At 43.4% G+C, this 19,183-nt stretch overlaps 1 protein-coding gene across 2 annotated transcripts in view; it reads right to left on the bottom strand.

Moving 5' to 3' along the window:
• ANTXR1 (ANTXR cell adhesion molecule 1) overlaps positions 1 to 19,183 on the bottom strand; it is a 220,999-nt gene that overhangs the window by 142,234 nt on the left and 59,582 nt on the right. For both annotated transcript variants that reach the window (XM_059187868.1, XM_059187867.1), the window contains exons 4-8: positions 16,822 to 16,903; positions 16,214 to 16,247; positions 14,916 to 14,995; positions 11,889 to 11,957; positions 9,900 to 9,980 (exon numbers count right to left, since the gene is read on the bottom strand). In XM_059187868.1, the coding sequence (XP_059043851.1) occupies positions 9,900 to 9,980; positions 11,889 to 11,957; positions 14,916 to 14,995; positions 16,214 to 16,247; positions 16,822 to 16,903 (346 nt within the window). The remainder of the gene's footprint in view (positions 1 to 9,899; positions 9,981 to 11,888; positions 11,958 to 14,915; positions 14,996 to 16,213; positions 16,248 to 16,821; positions 16,904 to 19,183) is intronic.

The following is a 19,183-nucleotide window of genomic DNA, read 5'->3' as shown; positions in this document are numbered from 1 at the left end:
CAGTCATTTAACAACCCTTGGGCCACCAACCAACAAGTGCCCTTCATGAAAACAAGGCACCAAGAAATGTGCTCAGAACATTCTTAGCAGTAAAGCACTGAGGAGAATGCCTTGACATATATTCGGTTCCAGACAATGGTAGTGGATACTATGACTTGTGATAATACTGTTACAGCTATTTCTCTTGGCCAGAGAAAGTAGCTCATATATATTTCTATCCCATCACCCACCACTGGTTCTTGCTTAATTATATCTGCTGAAAAAAAAAACCAAAACCCAGAGGGAGGTTGATAATATTTTTCTGTCATCTTTTGGACAGATTTCAAAAAGAAGATAAATGGCAAAGCACATCTGAAATCCACGAAGAACTGTATCAATGCGATGTGTTGCTACTGGTATGGTTACGTTTGCTCATCTCATTAGATCATTGGGGGAGTAAGAGGAGAAGCAGATGTAAAAAAATCTTTGCCAAGTAATAAAAACCATTCAATAAATTTAAAGTGAAATTGATTATGGACCAGCCCAGGTTGCACATAAGAGTTTATTTTTTTGGATTCTGAAACTCTAGCATCCTTTTGCATAAAGTTCACAGTTTCTGCCAAGATTTCTCAAGAATCCTTAAATAATTGTACATACTCATAGAGAGTTATCAAGAACCTCTCCCTTACCATACACATCCCTGATTTTTTTCCCCTCTAATTGCTCTGCCTCCTTCCCCAATAAACAATTGGTTTTTATTTACTTGGCCATTTCCTGTTAAAAGATTTTTTTGTGTCTGTAAATAAAGACGAGTCTCTTTTATCCATTAATAGTATAGGGACCTTTTGCTTCCACTCATCTTTTGGAAAGTCTTTCAGAGCATGTTTCTTGGTGTTTTCATTGTTGTGAAGGGCACATTCTGGTTTTAAGATTTTTGGAGCTAGAAGTATGCTGGCCAAAAGTCAGTTAACTACCTCTTGCCTGGTTATGTTCTTTAAGACAAAAACTTGGCAGCCGTCCTTAATCTCACTGTCACCCTTCAAATCGAATATAGATTTTGCTGACTCATCTATGGCCTGGTGATTTTACCAATGAACTATTTCTTCATTCCTCTAGTGCCATCTTTCAGAGGACTTATCATGGTTGATAATTACACTTTTTTGTTATTGTTTGGTCATTATCTATCTTCATCCTTAGACTATGAAGTCTAGAGGCAAGGAATGAATTTGTTTTACCCAACACTACATATCCACAGTGCCTAACCTGGCACATAGTAGGCATTAAATCAATATTTATTGGATAAATAAACAAGTAATGAATGTTTTCTGCATGGCTTCATACACTGGCATTGCAGTGTATTAGGTTATGGCCTTCCTTTTCCTCTATACTACAATCTTAGGGTCTTTTGAATAACAAGGCCATATTCTGCATCTTGTAACACCCTTCTACACCCTCCTCTTCTTATTAAACATCACCGTCTTTGGGGGACTGCTTTCCCAGATGGCCTGTTTCAACACCTTTATTTTATTTTATTTTTTAACAGCTTACCTTTTTAAACAACAATGCTGTAGGTGTAGCATGTCCCTGTGTCTAAGTTCTGGACTGGCCTGCTTTGTAAAAGGCCTTGACCCCTTTACTTGGGAAGATGGAGAGATCTGGGCTTGGGGGATGGGACTCAGGCTCCCACAGAAGGCCACATACACTACTACAGCTGATAGAATGCACATTGGATAAGCCTGGGGATCACTGCTTTTATAAAATGCTTGCTAGCTTGGGACATACGACTATGTCATCCATGCCTTCAGGAGTGGTGATGTTGTCTCCAAGAATTTTGACTTTATTTGATTGCTAACAAAGTGTTTATTTGTATTTATTTATTTTAATTTATTTTTATTTTTATTTTATTTTATTATTATTTTTAAGAGCGTGAGATTGCAAGTGGCAGGGAGAGGGGTAAAGGGAGAGGATTAGAGAGAATTCCAAGCAGGCTCCACACCCAACATGGAGCCTGACCCGGGGCTTGATCTCTTGATCCTGAGATCATGATCTGAGCCAAAACCAAGAGTCGGCTGCCTAACCAACAGAGCCACCCAGACACCCCAGGTTTCTAACAAAGTATTTTTTTTTTTAAAAAGAGAGTCACCTTTCCTAACTAAATTCCATTCCACACTTTAAACCAATAGGCACAGCTATTGTTAACTATGGATATTATCCTAGATCCATGTCAGTTCCACTGAATCTGAATTTAAAATAAAAACCTACTATTATACTGTCATCTGTCCAGCATTCATGTATTTTTTTTTTTTAAGATTTTATTTATTTATCAGAGAGAGAGAGGGAGAGTGAGCGAGCACAGGCAGACAGAGAGGCAGGCAGAGGCAGAGGGAGAAGCAGGCTCCCTGCTGAGCAAAGAGCCCGATGTGGGACTTGATCCCAGGGCGCTGGGATCATGACCCGAGCCGAAGGCAGCTGCTTAACCCACTGAGCCACCCAGGCGTCCCATCATGTATGATTTTATGTATAATCATATATTATACCAAACGGATACTCTAAGATGCAAGAAACCGTTTAAGAGGTTTACTGAATTTCGGACAATAGAGTTTATCTCCCCAAATATGCAAATGTTTCTTTCTTTCTTTCTTTTTAGGTCGACCTCTTTTTTTTTTTTTTTTTTAAATGCAAATGTTTCTGTCTGGGGCGTGGATGGGGGAGGTGAGCCAGCTCACTTAAATAAACACAACTCTTCCCTCAGTCTGGTTCTCGCTCACTGAGTCTCCTGTGAAGGAGCGTAGGACAAACAAGGTCCTGAAACTGAGGAAATTCATTTTTTTTCCACTAAACCACTTTCCTCTCCTGTTTTCAGAAGGAAAGCTCAGATGGCCGTGAACTCCAAAACGTGGTTTATTTAGTAAGACGAGCATGTCGACCTCCAGATATTGGCGGAGTCAGCCGCCCTCCTTGAGAGCTGAACCCTGCAGCATTTCACTGGATTTAGTTCCAAATTCTGTTGTCGCTTTTCCAGTGGGTCTTAGGTAGGAGGAGGAGCCGAAGGAAGGAGTGGGGGTGACCTGCGGAGTAACCGCTTATGCCCCTTGGCGACCTTGGTCGCCTCGTGAAGCTATGGGGATTTTTATCACATCTGGACTCTTCAATAAGCCAAACAAAAATAATAGCTTAGTTGAAATGGCCCGAATGTCTGCAAAGTCGGAAGCTAATTAATAATCGCAGAGGCCAATGTTTTTTAAAAAGAGTTTCTAGCTCACTACAGAAATTACAGTTGATTCTATTTATATGTTGTAAGCAGCCTTGCTAAAGTGAATGGAGCCCCGAATGCCATCGTCTATAGATACAATCTTGGAAGAGAAGGTGGGGGAAGGACCGAGGGGATTCGACCAGAAACAGAGCCCAGAGCGCTGCCCACTTGTCATGTGGGTCACGAATGCTACGCAGGTCTCTGGGCGGCTTCGTCATGAGTGAGTGTGCAAAGCATAGCATGGGACACCACGAAGAACATAACACATGTGGCCGTCTCTCTGACGGCGCTGTTGAGCATCTGACCAGGAGGAACGGCAGAGAGGGTGGAAAAGACTCACGTGCCAAGCAAATGATGCCAACAGTTAGTGCCACTGGGGTTCAGGGCAGGGAGAGTTGGAGGTGGTGGGGAGAAGACCAGGGCAGACTCCAAGGAAAAGAGAGGACTCAGCAGGGGCTGGAGGTCCAGAGAGGCTTTGAGACAGGATTCCGATGGGCCAAGAAAGAGAAGTGGGTTTCTTCCAATTACAAACCAGCCTGACTGACGAGGAGAGCTGCTGCTGTTGAGTTGGGCCTCCTGCTCTGCTGGCTCTGGAAAGAGGGTTAGTTCAGTAAAGTCAGGGATTCCCGGACTGTGTGAACACGATGTGGCTTTTGATTGGAGGGTAGCCCTTCGCAGTTCCTGGAGGGGTCTTGGAAGAGTAGGTGGAAGGGGAGGCCTGGAAGATGGGCTTTGCCTTTTGTCACAGCTTTTTTAGGACCTGGGCCACACGGGGGGGTACAGGTCTTCCAGTTCCCATGAGGGAAAAGGAGCAATCAGCACAGAATTGGTTTTTCATAAAGAAAGCAATTTTATACACACCATGGAATGGATTTATCCTTCAGTTTCGCTGATCTTACAGCTTCCTCGATAACGAGGATGTTCATGCCCAAACTCATGAGAAATCCTTGCAAATATAGTGGTGTGCTTGATACTTGTTTATTGTTGATCAAACACACGGAATGCTGCTTTACCCTTGCTTAATAGGAAGCCCAATGCAGGCTGAACTATTTATTCCAGGGAATTACTCCTAGAGGGATGTGCATTGGTGCCAGCCACGGGCTCTCCTTCTCGGAGACCGTGTGCCTGCCTCCAGGTACCGCCCTCCACTGCACACAAAGTGGGGACCGCTGCGGGGAGGAGTTGGTTTCATGGTAACCAGGCCAAGTGTTGGGATTCAAAGTTGAAGACCGACGTCCGTGGTATCTGAATCCAGCCCTCATGCAGGTTCCCGTTTCACTGGCTGCAGCACTTTTGCAAAGGCAAACAAAGACCCAGGAGACTTGGGGGACCTTTGCTTCATATTTTTGCTTGAGGGCTGGCGCTACCCTTACCAGCTGTGGTCAGTGGAAATTCCCCGAAGAAGCCACAAGAAGGGAAGGCGAAGGGATAGTTTCTTCCTTTACAGTTTTACTGGCTTTAAGGGCTACAATCTTTCAACCACCCAAAGTCTGTCTTATAATTTCTCAACAGTATTCTGCAAAAGCAAGTAGAAATTCTGTCCTCAGAGGCAGAGTCCTTGAGCATGTGTGGAAGGAAAAGATGTTCTTTTCAGTCTGTGTGAGGCTGCCAGCTTCTCCTGGTGAGGGAACTTCATCTCCCGAACGGAAATCAGTATTTTCAGACCTGCTCCCCACCTAGTAGTAACAGGTAAAGAGCTCCTCCGCCTACCCACTGGGCACCCAGAGGGCAGACCACATGGGCTTTGGCTTTACCCCTGCTGTACCTACGTGATCAGCATCGAGCCACTTCACACTTTTGGTTCTAGGGTCTCCATCTCTGAAATGGAGCTGCTTCCTGGCCTCCCCACATCACTGAGTAGAGCACCATGGTCATTCCCATTGTGGGCATTAGCGACCCAGTGGAGTCTATTCCAAACCGCCGCTCCCTGCCATGTGGCCTTGGATAAGCTAATAGATCTCTGTCCTTAGGGTACCTATTTCTGTAGAAGGGATGACAATATCCACACTAAAGAGCGGTCGTGAGACGTTAATGAGACACCTACATAGAATGAGCCGCACAGTGCCCAGAACCTCAGGACTCAGGATATGGTAGCTTTTATTATTTTTACCTTCCTATGGAAATAGAGGTAGGAGAAAGCACAGGCCCAGGGTCACCCCTTATAGTCGTGTGCTCTCAGGAAGTTTCCATGAGGCTTAGTTTCTTCATCAGTAAAATAGGAATACTTTCTTCATTTTCTTCACAGGGTTGTTATGATGCTAAAATGGGATTATATTCATTGGGAGCAAAGAACAACATTTGGTCCCAAATACAGCTGTGATCTACAGTGGTTGAGTTCTTTCTTTCTTTCTTTTTGAGATTCTATTTATTTATTTATTGAGAGAGAGCAAGTGGGTGGGAGTTGGCAGGGTGGGGGGCGCAGAGGGAGATAGAGAATCTCAAGCAGAGTCTGCCCTGAGCGCAGAGCCCGATGCCCGGCTTGATCTCATGACCCTGAGATCAGGGCCTGAGCCAAAATCAAGAGTCAGGCACTTCACCGACTAAGCCACGCAGGTGTCCCACACAGGTGTTGATTTCTTTCTGCCTTTTCCCTATGTCCTGCTGCTGAGACCGAAATGGGAAACAATGAGAACACCATGAGAAATAATGCATTATACAAATGCAACATGTAAGTACTTCTCCCTTAGACTACGGAGGGCTGGGGAACAGTGTGAAAAGACCAAAACACAGGAACCAGTTTGTGGAAGCAGAGACTTCTGGGATTTGCTGAATCCAGGCCCTGGACAACCAGCCGAGATTTTCCATTTCCTCAGACATTCTCGGCCAAGTACTGTGGAAAGAGCAGGAACTCAGGAACCAAGTCTCAGTTCAAATTCCCCACTTGACCATTATGAGTAGGAAGATTAGGGCAGTCTCTCTGAGGGGCCTGCACCCCAGCTTCCTCACCTGGAACACTGGGATAAGACCTTCTGGAGACCGTGGTTGTGGCAGAGCCTAGCAGAAATGCTGGTAGATGGAAGATGGTCCACAAGTCAATGTGATTTTTCTTCTTTGGGCCAACATGATTATTGATACTGACGGTTTATGGATTCGTTATCTGGAGAAGAAACAGATCAAGTGCACAATTCTCCATTCCCTGAGAGCCTGAATTTCAAGCGTCCTTGTTCTAAGGCCAGACTTTGTATCTGGCTACAGGTTCCCACCATTCTTCGAGTAAAAGAGCCTTCCAGGCCAAGCCTTTGCTTGCCTCCTGATGTCATCTTCTGCCATTCCGCACTTTGGTGGCACTCTTCCTTCATTCTGCTATGCTCCGTCACAGGGCTGCTCACTGCCAAGAATGTTCTGTCCATGCTCTTCCAGTGGATGGCCTGATTTCCTTCTTCAGGTCATGTCTGCAAAGGGGCCTGAGCTCTGTGTCAATCTCTTTACTCTTAATCTTGGTAGTTGGTTGCCACTTTTGTACCATTTATCACAGTTTTATTTATTTATTTATTTACTCATTTTTATGTGTCCGTCCCACGAGACTATAACCTCCACCAGGCCAGGGTCTCCATCGCTTTACTTGTAGCTGAATGGCAAGGTTTGTATGTAAGGTTTCCAGTGAGCACTGGATAAAAGAGCAAATGTTCGCCCCCGCATCTTGATTTGGATTTAAACATAAGGTCACAATGAAAACCTTGACGAACCATCTGAGCTTGTTGAGAGCTGCTCTGTACTCCTATTTGGGATAATTAAGCCCAGTCCTGTTTTATTATGAGAAAATCACCAGCCACAAAACAACATCCGTGGGAACAAGCTGGAAAAGATGCTTCAGATGGCGGGCGAAAAAAACAAGAGCTTTCTTTTCAGGATCCAGAGGAGAAAGGAACCTACTTCTTAAAAATAGCCAACTTTAGGTCATAATTATTTCTGTCTGACTTGAGAAAGATGAACCCTGCTGTGCTTGTCCCTGCTTCTCTGTCCAAGCAAATGAATTCAACTGCCATAAACATGGGTTTCAAATGCTGGAAGGATGGCAACCACAAGCATAACTCTCAGATAAAAGCTCGTAAGACTGTTATCATTCAACTCAAGTTTGGAGATGGGACTCTCAAATTATTATTTTTTTCCCCAGTTTTTGGGAGACCATTTTGCTGAAATTCCTTAGACATCTTTGGAGTTAGTTCCACTTGCGGGTGGGAAGAGCTTTCTAACCATCTTGCGGGGGCTCACGTCGAGCTTGGGTGAGTTGCTAGGATAGAAATATTTAAGGACAACACCGGTTTCTGCAGATAAAATGATTCTGATTATGTGCATAGGAACTGCCTCTTGGATGATGTGGGCACCTGGCTCCTAAGGATCTTGGAACAGGTAAGAGTCATCCCTGTTCAGAATCTGCCATCGGAAGGCAAGACTGTGCACTCGTGCAGCAGTAGGCTCCTGCCTCTAGACCCCCACCATTTTTCTTCCTATGTACATGGACACCACCATCTGATTCTCTCCTTAAATATCACTTGTTAGATGTTCCAAATGTTTCAGTGATTACTAAACCCACGAAGTTGGAATCAAAACCCCTTCAAGGCCCTTATCAGTCTGGTTGTAAACAAATGTCTAGGCTTGTTTCTTATCACTCTTGAGCTTTCACCAAACTCTCCCCCCAGACAGACAGGCATTATTGCTGTTGTCCTCAGAGTCTGCTTTTCCCTGTTCCAGCTTTTGGGCTGGGGTCATGTCATCTCTTCCCTGATGCTACCCATCACTCCTCCCAGGTCTTTCATGGATTTCATGTCCCACTCTCTCATGAAGGCTCTTGCCCACAGAAATCTACCTCTGAGCTTCATGATCAGTCCTGAATCATGTTTTGCACCATTTGGGTATTGCTTTCTATGTTCCCTGCAGTTCTTGTTGCTTACGTTGTCAACTATGCCACACCAATCCCAGGAGTTATTTGGAACAAAGGTCCCTCACCTGGGGATCTAATATTGGGACTGATAATTCTCTCTCAATAATTTCCACTCTCTGGTGAAAGCAGTTTGAGTTGGTTTCTGTTCCTCGTAAATAAACACCTTTTGAGTCTGGACATATTTAAGGTAGGAGTTCCTAACCTGAGGTGAGATTATTTTTCACAACTCTAAAACTTAAGGTCACATATATCATATTCTGAAAGTGCGCCTGGGGCATTAAAAAACAAAACAAAACAAAACCAAAAACACAACAGATTTAAAAGACAGATTCCTGGGCACCATCTCATACTGTCTGTAATAGAATCGCTGGGGATAAGGCCTGGGAACTGGTATTTTAAGCAAGGTTCCCAGGTGATTTTTAAGTATATTCAAGAAAATCTAGAGGATTGGGGGAAACTGATGCTAATGTCCATTATATGATGGGAAAGGAAAGCGCAAGAGGAGGTAATTCCTATGTCTTGAGTACCTATTACATACCTGGAAAAAAATTCAGTAATTTCACCAGTGTTATCTCCTGTAATCCTCAAACAGGCTGGTAATATAAATCTTACTATCAATTCCTTCTTACAGATAAGGAAACAAGTGAGATAACTCATCCAAGGATCTATATATGGTAAGTCATCGGGCCAGCATTTAAATTCTGGGATGACCAGCCCCAAAGTTCTTCTCACCCTGCAGCAGAGCTTAGAGGGAGTGAGAGGGGGCATGAAAGTACAGCCACACTGGAGGTTTCAAACCTGGGTAAGACTGGGAGAGCTGGGCAGATCCTAGGTCTGGCTGGAAACCCCTGGATTAGGACCCCTCTGAGCTCTGACCTCGCATCCTAGACCCTGAGTCAGGGCCCTGGTGAGCTTCTAATGGAGAAACTGTTGACCATCTGTCTAATCACAAAATCTAAATGTAGAGGAGACAGTGCTTCTGGATTTCATCACCGGTGTAGCACACATACTGGCCTTCTGGCTGGGGCTTTAAAGACCAACACCAAAAAAAAAATAAAATAAAATAAAGACCAGCGTCATTCAATATGCTGGCTGGACCAAGGGTCTGGCCTACGTATGGAGGTGGAGAAGAGAGGCTGATCCTGTTCACTTACAGGAAAGGGGGGGGACTAAAAAAACCATTTGTGTGTGAGGGATTGTTTCATCCAACCCAGGCTGGGTGGAAAGAAGAAATGGCTGACCGCAAACCCTGAAAAACAGTGACTATTTGGGGACTATAGGTCTAAAGTTGTGGTTCCAGGAAAGTTCCCTGGGAAGGTCTTAAAAATTCTGCTCCAGATGACCTCAGTAGGCAGCCTCGGTAAAGAACCACTGGTCAAAAGCACCTCTGATGGTCAAGAGATAAAGTTAGAGCCTGCCAGTGTTTGAGAAGGAAGCTTGCATTCAGTCATGGTTGGAAAAGCTGAGGTCAGGTACACACCATCCGCCGGTGTTGCCAGTATGAGAGCTGGAACCATCTGGATTTTGGCTTGCTGCCACAGCTAGGTCCCTTCCATTTTAAATTTACCTTGTGGGGCAAAACTGGCCCAGGAGAGCAAAGAAAGAAACATGCGTGGAAGGCAAGGAGGGAAAAGTAGGACATGACAGATAACAAAGAGAGACAAAGGAATGCTGTCGCAAGCAGAGAACACCAGCCTCAGAGGGAGGGGACTAGAGAGTTTTTAGTGGATTGGTGGGGGGCAGAGAGTCCCCAGTGTCCAGTTTTAGAGGAAGTGCTCTACTCACTGAGTGGATGATGCCTTGCAGAGCCTGAAAACCGTCATTCACAGGAAACACGTGGTCCTTGCTGTCCGCGATCCGGGCCAACTGAGAACACAGCAAACACACAAACACACATGGAGATGGGTCAGGCTTGGCTGCAGAGAATGGAGGAGTCCAGGGGACTCCATGGACCTTTAGAGCACAGAGGAACCAGAGGGCTTGGGCTTCACTGAAAAGCCCTCAGTAATAATGAGCTTACCAGCGACCTCTCTGGAGCAGGCCTAGAGGGTGGGTCCAGCTTTTACATTTGTTTTAATACTTTTCTCCTTGGAGCAGAGGTAAGGTTGCTCTGCGAGATGAACATTCGGCCTGGGTTGATGTATTTATGGATTTGGGGGCAGGCCATTGGCTCATTTTTCTCCCATTCAAATTTCTGTTGGCAACTGTATTTGAATCGAACAGACTCAAGTTTCCTTTCAGAGTCATTTTAAAAATAAATATAAGTTTTGGTACTGGGCGAGGCCAATGAATGGAGCCCCTTAACTTTCGCCCAAATTGCTCCCTGAGGAGAGCAATTAGTTTTGCTCTCTTGCTTTATGAAGGAGAGGACAGGAGAAAGAAGAGTCTGACCTGTGGACTTTTCTGGCCCGAATCCATAGTTCTGGGACTGTCACAGTCATGGTCAGTGCCACGACCTACCCTGCTTGCAAAAGTAACACATAACCAATGGGAAGTTTCAGAACACCCAGGAGGGTTATAAAGAGAAAAAGTTACTCATCTATCTGTCTGTCTGTCTATCTATCTATCTATCTATCTGTCATCTATCCATCCATCACCCAGCTGCCATTTTTCTCTTATTAATCTGATATACTACGTAGTCTTTCATACTTTCCCTATTCAAATACACACATTTATTTGAAAAGTGGACTCAGACTATTGCCACATTTTTGTAACTCAATTTTATTCACCTAATAAGGTATCATAAGCATTGTCCCATGTCATTAAAACAAAAAGAAATGATGACCTACATTGAGGAACATTTATATAGGTTGTTAGAAAATTTCACAATTTGCATATCTATACTTATACGTACTTTTTGCCCACTTGCCAAGTATGCTCGACCCTTGAACAACCCTACATCCACCTACATGTGGATTTTTTTCAATAAATACAGTAAAATACTGTAAATGTATTTTCTCTTCCTTATGGTTTTCTTAGTAACATTTTCTTTTGTCTGGATTAGTTTGTTATAAGAATACAGTATAGAAGGCATATAACATACAAAATACATGTTAATCAACTGTTTATGTTATTTCCAGTCAACAGTAGGCTGTTAGTAGTTCAGTTTTTTGGGAGTGAAAAGCTGACAATGGGTTTTTGACTGTGTAGGAGGGCTAATATTCCTATCCCTGGCACCAAGGGCCAACTATATTTATTTTTTGTATTGAAAATGCACTGAGGGGCACCTGGGTGGCTCAGTGGGTTAAGCCTCTGCCTTCGGCTCAGGTCATGATCCCAGGGTCCTGGGATCAAGCCCCACATCGGGCTCTCTGCGCTGCAGGGAGCCTGCTTCCTCCTCTCTCTCTGCCTGCCTCTCTGCCTACTTGTGATCTCTGTCAGATAAATAAAGAAAAAATCCTTTAAAAAAAAAAAAAGAAAATGCACTGAATTTCTAATAGGAGAAGAGGGATATTTGAGATTGAAGCAAAACTAGATTCATTAAATTAAGAAGAAAACAACCAACAAGTTTCTTAATTTTATTCAGATCTCTTTTGATGCCTTGGCAATTTAAACATCTACCAAGAAAGTTAACCAAGGAAGATACTGCCTGGATAGTCTGCATTCCGCACCCCCAAGTGCATGGGCTTGGCTTCTTGTCCCTTACCCGACTAATAATTCTTGCTTGCTTAACATTTATGGAAAAATAACCTAGTTAAGGGATGTTTGTGCTGCTGCACCGAATACATGTGTTCTCTCCCATTCACAAGCTCCCAAACCCGAGGAAATCCATACCTGTGTTTCATTGAAATCCTTCACACCGACACAGTAAACAATGGCACCAAGGTCTCGAGATCTGTTAGCCTGGGTCAATGGAGAACAGCCGTTAGACAGAGAAGTGGCAAATATACTCCTTTTGGAGGAACCAGACTAACTTCCACAATCGGGTATTTACTGAGCACCTACTATGCACCACGTACCACAATGGAGAGGGCAATCCCTGTTCCCGAGGAGCTCACCCTCCAGTAAACAGTACCTTCTACTGTGATGCATGAGGGACATGAGGGGAGTGAGTAGCCTAACAGGATGGGTTGAGAAAGAGTGTTAGAAGTAGAGTCTTGAAAGATGAGGGGAGGAAAAGGGAACAGCAGGCTAGGCTAACTCTATTAAATAATCTTGGTGGTGGTGCTCCTGGGTGGCTCAGCCCGGTTCAGCACCTAGCTCTTGATTTCGGCTCAGGTCATGATCTCAGGGTGCAAATATCAAGCCCTGCATTGGGCTCCATGATCAGCGCAGAGTCTGCTCAGGATGCTTTCCCCTCCCTCTCTCTCCCCAGCTCATCTCCTGCTTGCTCTCTCTCTAAAATAAAAATAAATAAAATCTCAAAAATATATTCTGGGGAAATGATTATTCCATTCCTCTGAAGAATTTATTTTTTTAAAGATTTTATTTATTTATTTATTTGACAGACAGAGATCACAAGTAGGCAGAGAGGCAGGAAGAGAGAGAGAGAGGAGGAAGCAGGCTCTCCGCTGAGCAGAGAGCCTGATGTGGGGCTCGATCCCAGGATCCTAGGATCATGACCTGAGCTGAAGGCAGAGGCTTTAACCCACTGAGCCACCCAGGCACCCCAATTCCTCTGAAGAATTTTTATTGGCATACTTTTCTTTCTTTGTAATAGCAGCATGGTATAATAGAAAGGATGTGGCCTTTGGAACTCAATATACCTAGGTTTGGCTTTGCTTTGTAAAGTGTTTGGGAATCCAATGAGATAACATACTCAGAGCTCCTCATACAAGGCCTGGAACAACATGATGCTTATAAATGTCAGCACCCTTTGTGAATAAGGTCTTTTTCATTCCCATAGAGTATACCTGTTTAATGGTCTGAGAATTACAGTCTATATTTGAGTAAGTGAACCCATGACCATCTCTACAATTAAGTATCGAGAGGGCAACATAATGAATAATACCCATGTTTTGGCTTGATCTTAATATTTGATTTATTAAAGGCTCTGATGTCTTATTTCCAGGTTCTTCTGTGCTTCAGAATAGAAAATAAAAGTTGGAAATCATTGGAATATACAGTAGGTGCTTAATAAATAATTGATAGTAGACACATAGTAGGTGCTCAGTGTATGCATATTGTTCTGAATTGTGTTCCTCCTCCACCCCTGGCTTTAGTATTCAAATCCATGTGTGACTGAAACATTCTTGAAACACTGAATTTTAGAAGAAACAGAAACATATATCTTTTTTCCTTTCATTTAAAAAATATCCCTTGCTGCTTTAAGAATAAAACAAAATTTTGACACAGTCTATCTCTAGCCTTATCTGTAATAACTTAACTGAATCTTTCCCTCTATTTGGGCTTTATATAGGATAAAAATGGAAAGATTAATTTCTTTATGTATCTTGAGCTTTATCTTTCTTTTTCAGAAAGCCTCCTTCTCTTGGCCCTGGCACTCCAAATATTTTTCCAAGTTTGTACATGCCATACCTAAAATTCTTTTCTACTAACCCATATTTTAAGCCTCTGACATCCATCATTTATTTCACATTCAATTATTTCCTTATTAGGGTTTTTATTTTATTTGACTGTTGTTTAGGACCTAAAATAAGCCATTCTGTGTTCCCACTGTATTGTTAGTTTCAACTTTAGAATATGAGAATATATTATTTTCCAAATGCTCAGGCAGGGTCTGTCACATTTACTTGTGTGTTTCTGTTGCAAATGGTGTTTTGTACTAATTACGGGTAGGGGAGAAGTAGTGTGTTTATCTACATCATTTCCTCATGCCCTTTGCCAGCAGAGTTTTCAAAAAGCATCACTACATCCTCACATGGTAAGCACCATGAGGCAGTAGACGTATCTTCTCCACTTGTTTCCCTAGTATTAGGCAAAGTGTCCAGCATGTGCGGAGCTCTCAGTTACCACCGAATGAATGAATGAATGAATGAATGCAAGGGACCTGGATTTAAATCAAATAATAGTCAAGAGCTTGAGATAAGGGTTGTGCTCTTATTAACTCCTCCCCCAGAGGCCAGAATCTCCTTCCTCATTGTCTATCTTTTTCCTTATTGTGTTTCTCTCTAACTTGGCTCGAAGGAGCCTTTGTCACTTTGTCAGTAATGGTGAACTGGTTTTTTGGGCCAGTTATACATGTGGCTCAAATCTCAGACTAGAAAAGAAAGGGTTTCCTAAATATAAACATTAATTCTCAATTCCTGAATAAACTTCTTTTTCTGAAACTCTTTATACAAACTGGAAGCTTCATTTAGAGAGAATTCTGTCACTTGCTCTAAGGAGGACTTTTTGAGAACATAAAAGAAAAGGAAGGAGAAATACAGTAGGAGTGATTACACTTTACTTTGCTACCAATTAATATTCAACTTTGATTCTCAGAGTGCGAATCTCAATGATTAATATGTTCTGACAAGACTGGCTCTTGCATATTTCAAGTAACTCTTTCCCCTCCTGTTTTTAGCAGAAACGGAGGAAAAACGGCATCAACATTTTTGTTTAAACATGATATACAGTATTTCAAAACTGCTAGGTAAATCAAGTCACGGTGAGCGACTTTTAACCCTTAAAACACAGAGTAACAGGCAAATATTTTGAAAGGGGAAAAACATCGACCATGTGTAAGATATGAGAGTTCACTTAAAAAAATTATTATTATTTTTTACATATGAGATACTATTTTACACAGAGGTTTTACGAAGAACACCTATCATGTTGCCTGAAAGAGTGCAGCCCATTTCAGGAGGAAGGAGCCCTATTACCATGTCTGTGTTAGACACAGGCCAGGCCATCGCTTACCTCCCTCTCTGAATAGAAAAAGAGATCTTCATGGAGTTCCCCATCGGTCAAAGCAATGATGACGCTGGCCGTCCTGTATCCTGCTCAACACAACACAGACCCACTCAATCCATCTTGCCGCACTCAGGGAAACCCCCTCTCAGTCCTGGGGGTTGATGTCTCCTAAGCTCAACCACCCGAGGTCAATATTATGAGAACCAACAAATTTTTGTTTGGGACTAGAAGCACCTCCAGCACAAAGAAGAAGGCATCTGTGGGGACAGACTCTAGAGGGGAGTAGGATTTGTCTGTGAGTTTCTCAGTCTTCTCTCAAAAAAAGGACCAAGGCTGCTGCAATGGCCACTGGACTGATAGCCGGGAGTAGCTCCAGTGAATCAAACTTCTAGGATTTTCTATTAACAGTCCGTGGGACTGAGTTGAAGGCCTGGGGGGAAACTCTACCACATGCATTGTTCGGGAGTCCTTCCCACAGGCCACAGCTGACCATACCCATCACCCCTTGAAGAACTGGACAAGGAGAAACGGTCATCATGATATTAGACCAGCTGGAAAAGTCCACTAGAATTCTTCAGTGATTTTTAGACTTGTCGTAACATGGCTGATGGTTGGGTTATATGAATGAGTCTTAGTGTCAATATTGGATCTGTTCTGTTTATCACAGTTGAGAGGGAAATAGGAAGCAGACACTTCTACAGGCCTGAGAGAAAAATCCCCACTGTAATACTGAATCTCTTTCAAAAGATTTGCCTCAGATAAAGAAAGGCGATCCATGAAAGACACTGTAGTAATAGTAATAACAGCTAAAATTAAAATAAAAATTATATTTTCTATACATTAAGTATATTGTGTGTATTCTTTTTTTCATTTAAATCAAGCCAACTTTAAACCACACTGGTATCTTAATCTTAATAATTGTATCCAATTACAGAAAGGAAGAGGACTGGAGCTTGAAGAAGGACAAAAAAAATTAAATTTGACAAGAATATCCAAGACTATTAACCTACCCAAGTACTTATTAATTTAATGAATTCAAAATGCAAAGCTGTTCACGGACATTACAGACTGTGGCCCATAACAGGCTCCTCATTATTTCTATGTAATCCTTTCTGGGCATCAACAGGACAGTAGAATTTGGCCAGGTGCGTGTTGTCTTGCTATCCATTTCTTCCCTGTGATGAGGTGTGGAGGATTATGGGCAACGTCGCATTTATCTTTTGTCATGTGAAATCACTGAGGCACTTTTTTAGGAGCCAACACAGAAAAAAAAAAAAGTTTGATAATTCGTATTATGGTCTTACCTTGACTGTTTTCATAATAAATCTGCTCGCTGGCCTGAAAAACACAAGGAAGCGACATCAGACCTAGAGCCACCGTGTGCTGCTCCAAATACCATAGGGGGCTGTGGGCTCTGGGGCTGCCTACGAAGGCCGGCTCAGACTTGAGTCTTTACGTAAGCCACCTATGCTTTGCTCAGGTATCAATGCATGGCCTTCATCTAAAGTTACCTTGACATTTACCTAACGTACTTGTGAACATGGATCCTTGCTTTACTTCTCACAGACTGGGGTCTGTTTTCCTTATCACTGAAGTCACTGACGTTCCGTCTCGACACTCACGCACCCTGTAGAAAAGTTTACCTTGGAAAGGCTGGGGGTGGGGGCTTGCGTGAGTCACGATTCAGGAGCGTCAGCCAAGCATTAGCTAAAAAGCTCTTTATCGGCATCAGGGAAGGAGCGAGGAGATTCTTTCTCTGGGATAGAGTTATCAGTGCCCAAGCTTGTGGGAAAATTGTTTTCACTTTTTTGCTTTCGGGGGTTGTTCAGTTCCATGTGTCTTATCTCATCGGCCATCCTTAAGTTGATGTTTCCCTATCACACTTTGGGGTTGAAAACAATTTTAAAATTACCCTTTCAAATCCTTCATGCATGTAAGTGTCTCCTCCTGGCAGGACCTTCTGGAGTTCTTCTAGGCCCTGACGGATCTGCTCTCTGAAATCCAAAGACACGGTGTTAGTCCTATTAGAGCATTTCACACGTTGCTGTGGAGAGACGTATACATTAAACTTTTTTTGTGTGTGTGGATCCTGCCATAGTCCCCCCACGGTCCCCCAAAAGCCTATTAGAGGGAAAGTCTTTATAGTACATTATCCGTTCAGGGTCAGTCATAGGGGAGGATGAATGAAATCTCAGGTGAAGGGACCCTTTTGCAGGAATATCCACCACTCACAAGAGCTTCCCACCCCTCAACAAGACAAAGTTTTCATTCTACATTGGAAATGAGTCCTAAAAGGCTACCGCTCCAGAGGGGAAGACATGACAACTCAGGCAACTTTATATCAAGACGCAAACAGCTCACGTGAGCCAGAAAGAGAAGAGCACCAAGAGCCCGAGGCCACGCAGGGACTGAAGGTGGGAAGGGCAGGAGTTGGGAGCAAACTGCGCCACCCACAAGGATGGGTCGAAGGAAACCCTGTAGTCAGCTTTGAAAATAAAAGCTCAGGCAATCAACGCTTTCCAGGACAACCGGGAGTGTTTCCTATGGGCTGGTGTCCATGTTTTCTCACTCTGGTTGCTCAAAGTGGTAGGGGAGGGGCAGGAAGAGGAAGTGGGTTATGGGACCGGGAAAGGGTCCAACTGCTGATGGGAAATGTGGATGGTCTGGGGACCTAAAACAACCTTTGGAGGACATTTTCTCTGGGATGTAAGATGCCCACATCCATATTTTGTCTTTTAAGTAGCACCATACCATGCCCAAAGGGCAAAAAAAAAAAAAGAGCTATTTTCTAAAGAAACATTAACTGTATTCAAAATCTGTAAGCCTATGAAAGGGTGTGTCATTACCTTTCTCTCACTAGGGTCTCTTTAGTGACAGAGGTGGAGATGCACTATTTAAATTAGGAAGGGAAGCTTTTTTTGAGTAAGGAAAGGACGTCCCATTTAGTGAGCTTCCACTATGTACAAGGCCCTGCTCAAGGATTTCTGATTTTTATTCCAAGTAACTGCTCAAGGTGAGCTTTATTGCTCTCATGCCTCAAGTGAGAAAATGTGGTTCAAAGGCGTTACGTAGGAGAGCAGAGACTTGAAATCAAATCGGTCTGACTAAAAAGTGCCTCTCTACCCTGCCCAGGATTCTCCTTACATAGATCAGTGCTGGAGAAGTGGGAGGTTTCAGTAACACTTGCTTAATGAGGAATGACGGTAATAATTTCTAACAGTCAGAGTATTCACTATGTACCAAGCCCTGTTAGAAATACACCACTGATAATTAAGTCACTTATATCTTATGAAAGGTCTTTGAGGTAGATATACAGTTAGGTCCATTTCCCAGATAAGGAAACTGAGTCACAGGGTGGTTAAGGAACTTGCCCAATGTCTCTCAACTTACTAAGTGGCAGAGGGTGAATTGAACCCCAGAGGCCCTGTTCTCCATCACTATGATGAACTGTTTCTCTTTGAACGAATGAAGAAAATTAATTACTGTCTTATCCTGGCAATTACTTGGGGAGGAAACCTAGTGCAAAATTAACTTTCTGCTAAAACTGATACGATGTCGTGGCCATGGGTGAGGCTGGATTGCCAAGTTGTTGTAAGTTTTTTTTTTTTTTTTTAATTTTTGAAAGATGTTATTTATTTATTTGACAGAGAGAGACACAGTGAGAGAGGGAACACAAGTAGGGGGAGTGGGAGCGGGAGAAATAGGCTTCCCACTGAGCAGGGAGCCCGATATGGAGCTTGATCCCAGGATCCTGGGAACATGACCTGAGCCAAAGGCAGACACTTAATGACTGAGCCACCCAAGTGCCTTATAAGTTATTATTTTTTTTAAGATTTTATTTATTTATTTGACAGAGCGAGAAATCAGAAGTAGGCAGAGCAGCAAGCAGGGAAAGGGGGGAAGCAGGCTCCCTGCTGAGGAGAGAGCCCGATGCGGGGCTCCATCCCAGGACCCTGAGATCACGACCCGAGCTGAAGGCAGAGGTTTAAACCACTGAGCCACCCAGGTGCCCCTACAAGTTTTTTTTTTTAAAGACAAACAGAACGGGTTTGCCGAGTCTTTCCCTGGCCTGGGCTGCTGATGCTTCTCTCGTGGAATATTTAAGACCAAGTAACTCAGACTTTGGGAAACGTTCTATGGTCTGCTTTTGTATTGGTGCCCACATATCAGACCGTGTGCCCAGCTGCCCAAGCCAGAAACAGGAATCCTTCTTGGCTCCTCCACTTTCACTCTCCTCTCCCCTCCTGCTCCCCCTACCTAATCTGTCATCGAGT

The sequence above is a fragment of the Mustela lutreola genome, chromosome 9 (genome assembly GCF_030435805.1).
Source record: "Mustela lutreola isolate mMusLut2 chromosome 9, mMusLut2.pri, whole genome shotgun sequence".
In the NCBI taxonomy this organism is placed as follows: Eukaryota; Metazoa; Chordata; class Mammalia; order Carnivora; family Mustelidae; genus Mustela; species Mustela lutreola.
Note: the sequence above shows the minus strand (reverse complement) of the source record. Positions and strands in the feature narration are given on the sequence as shown.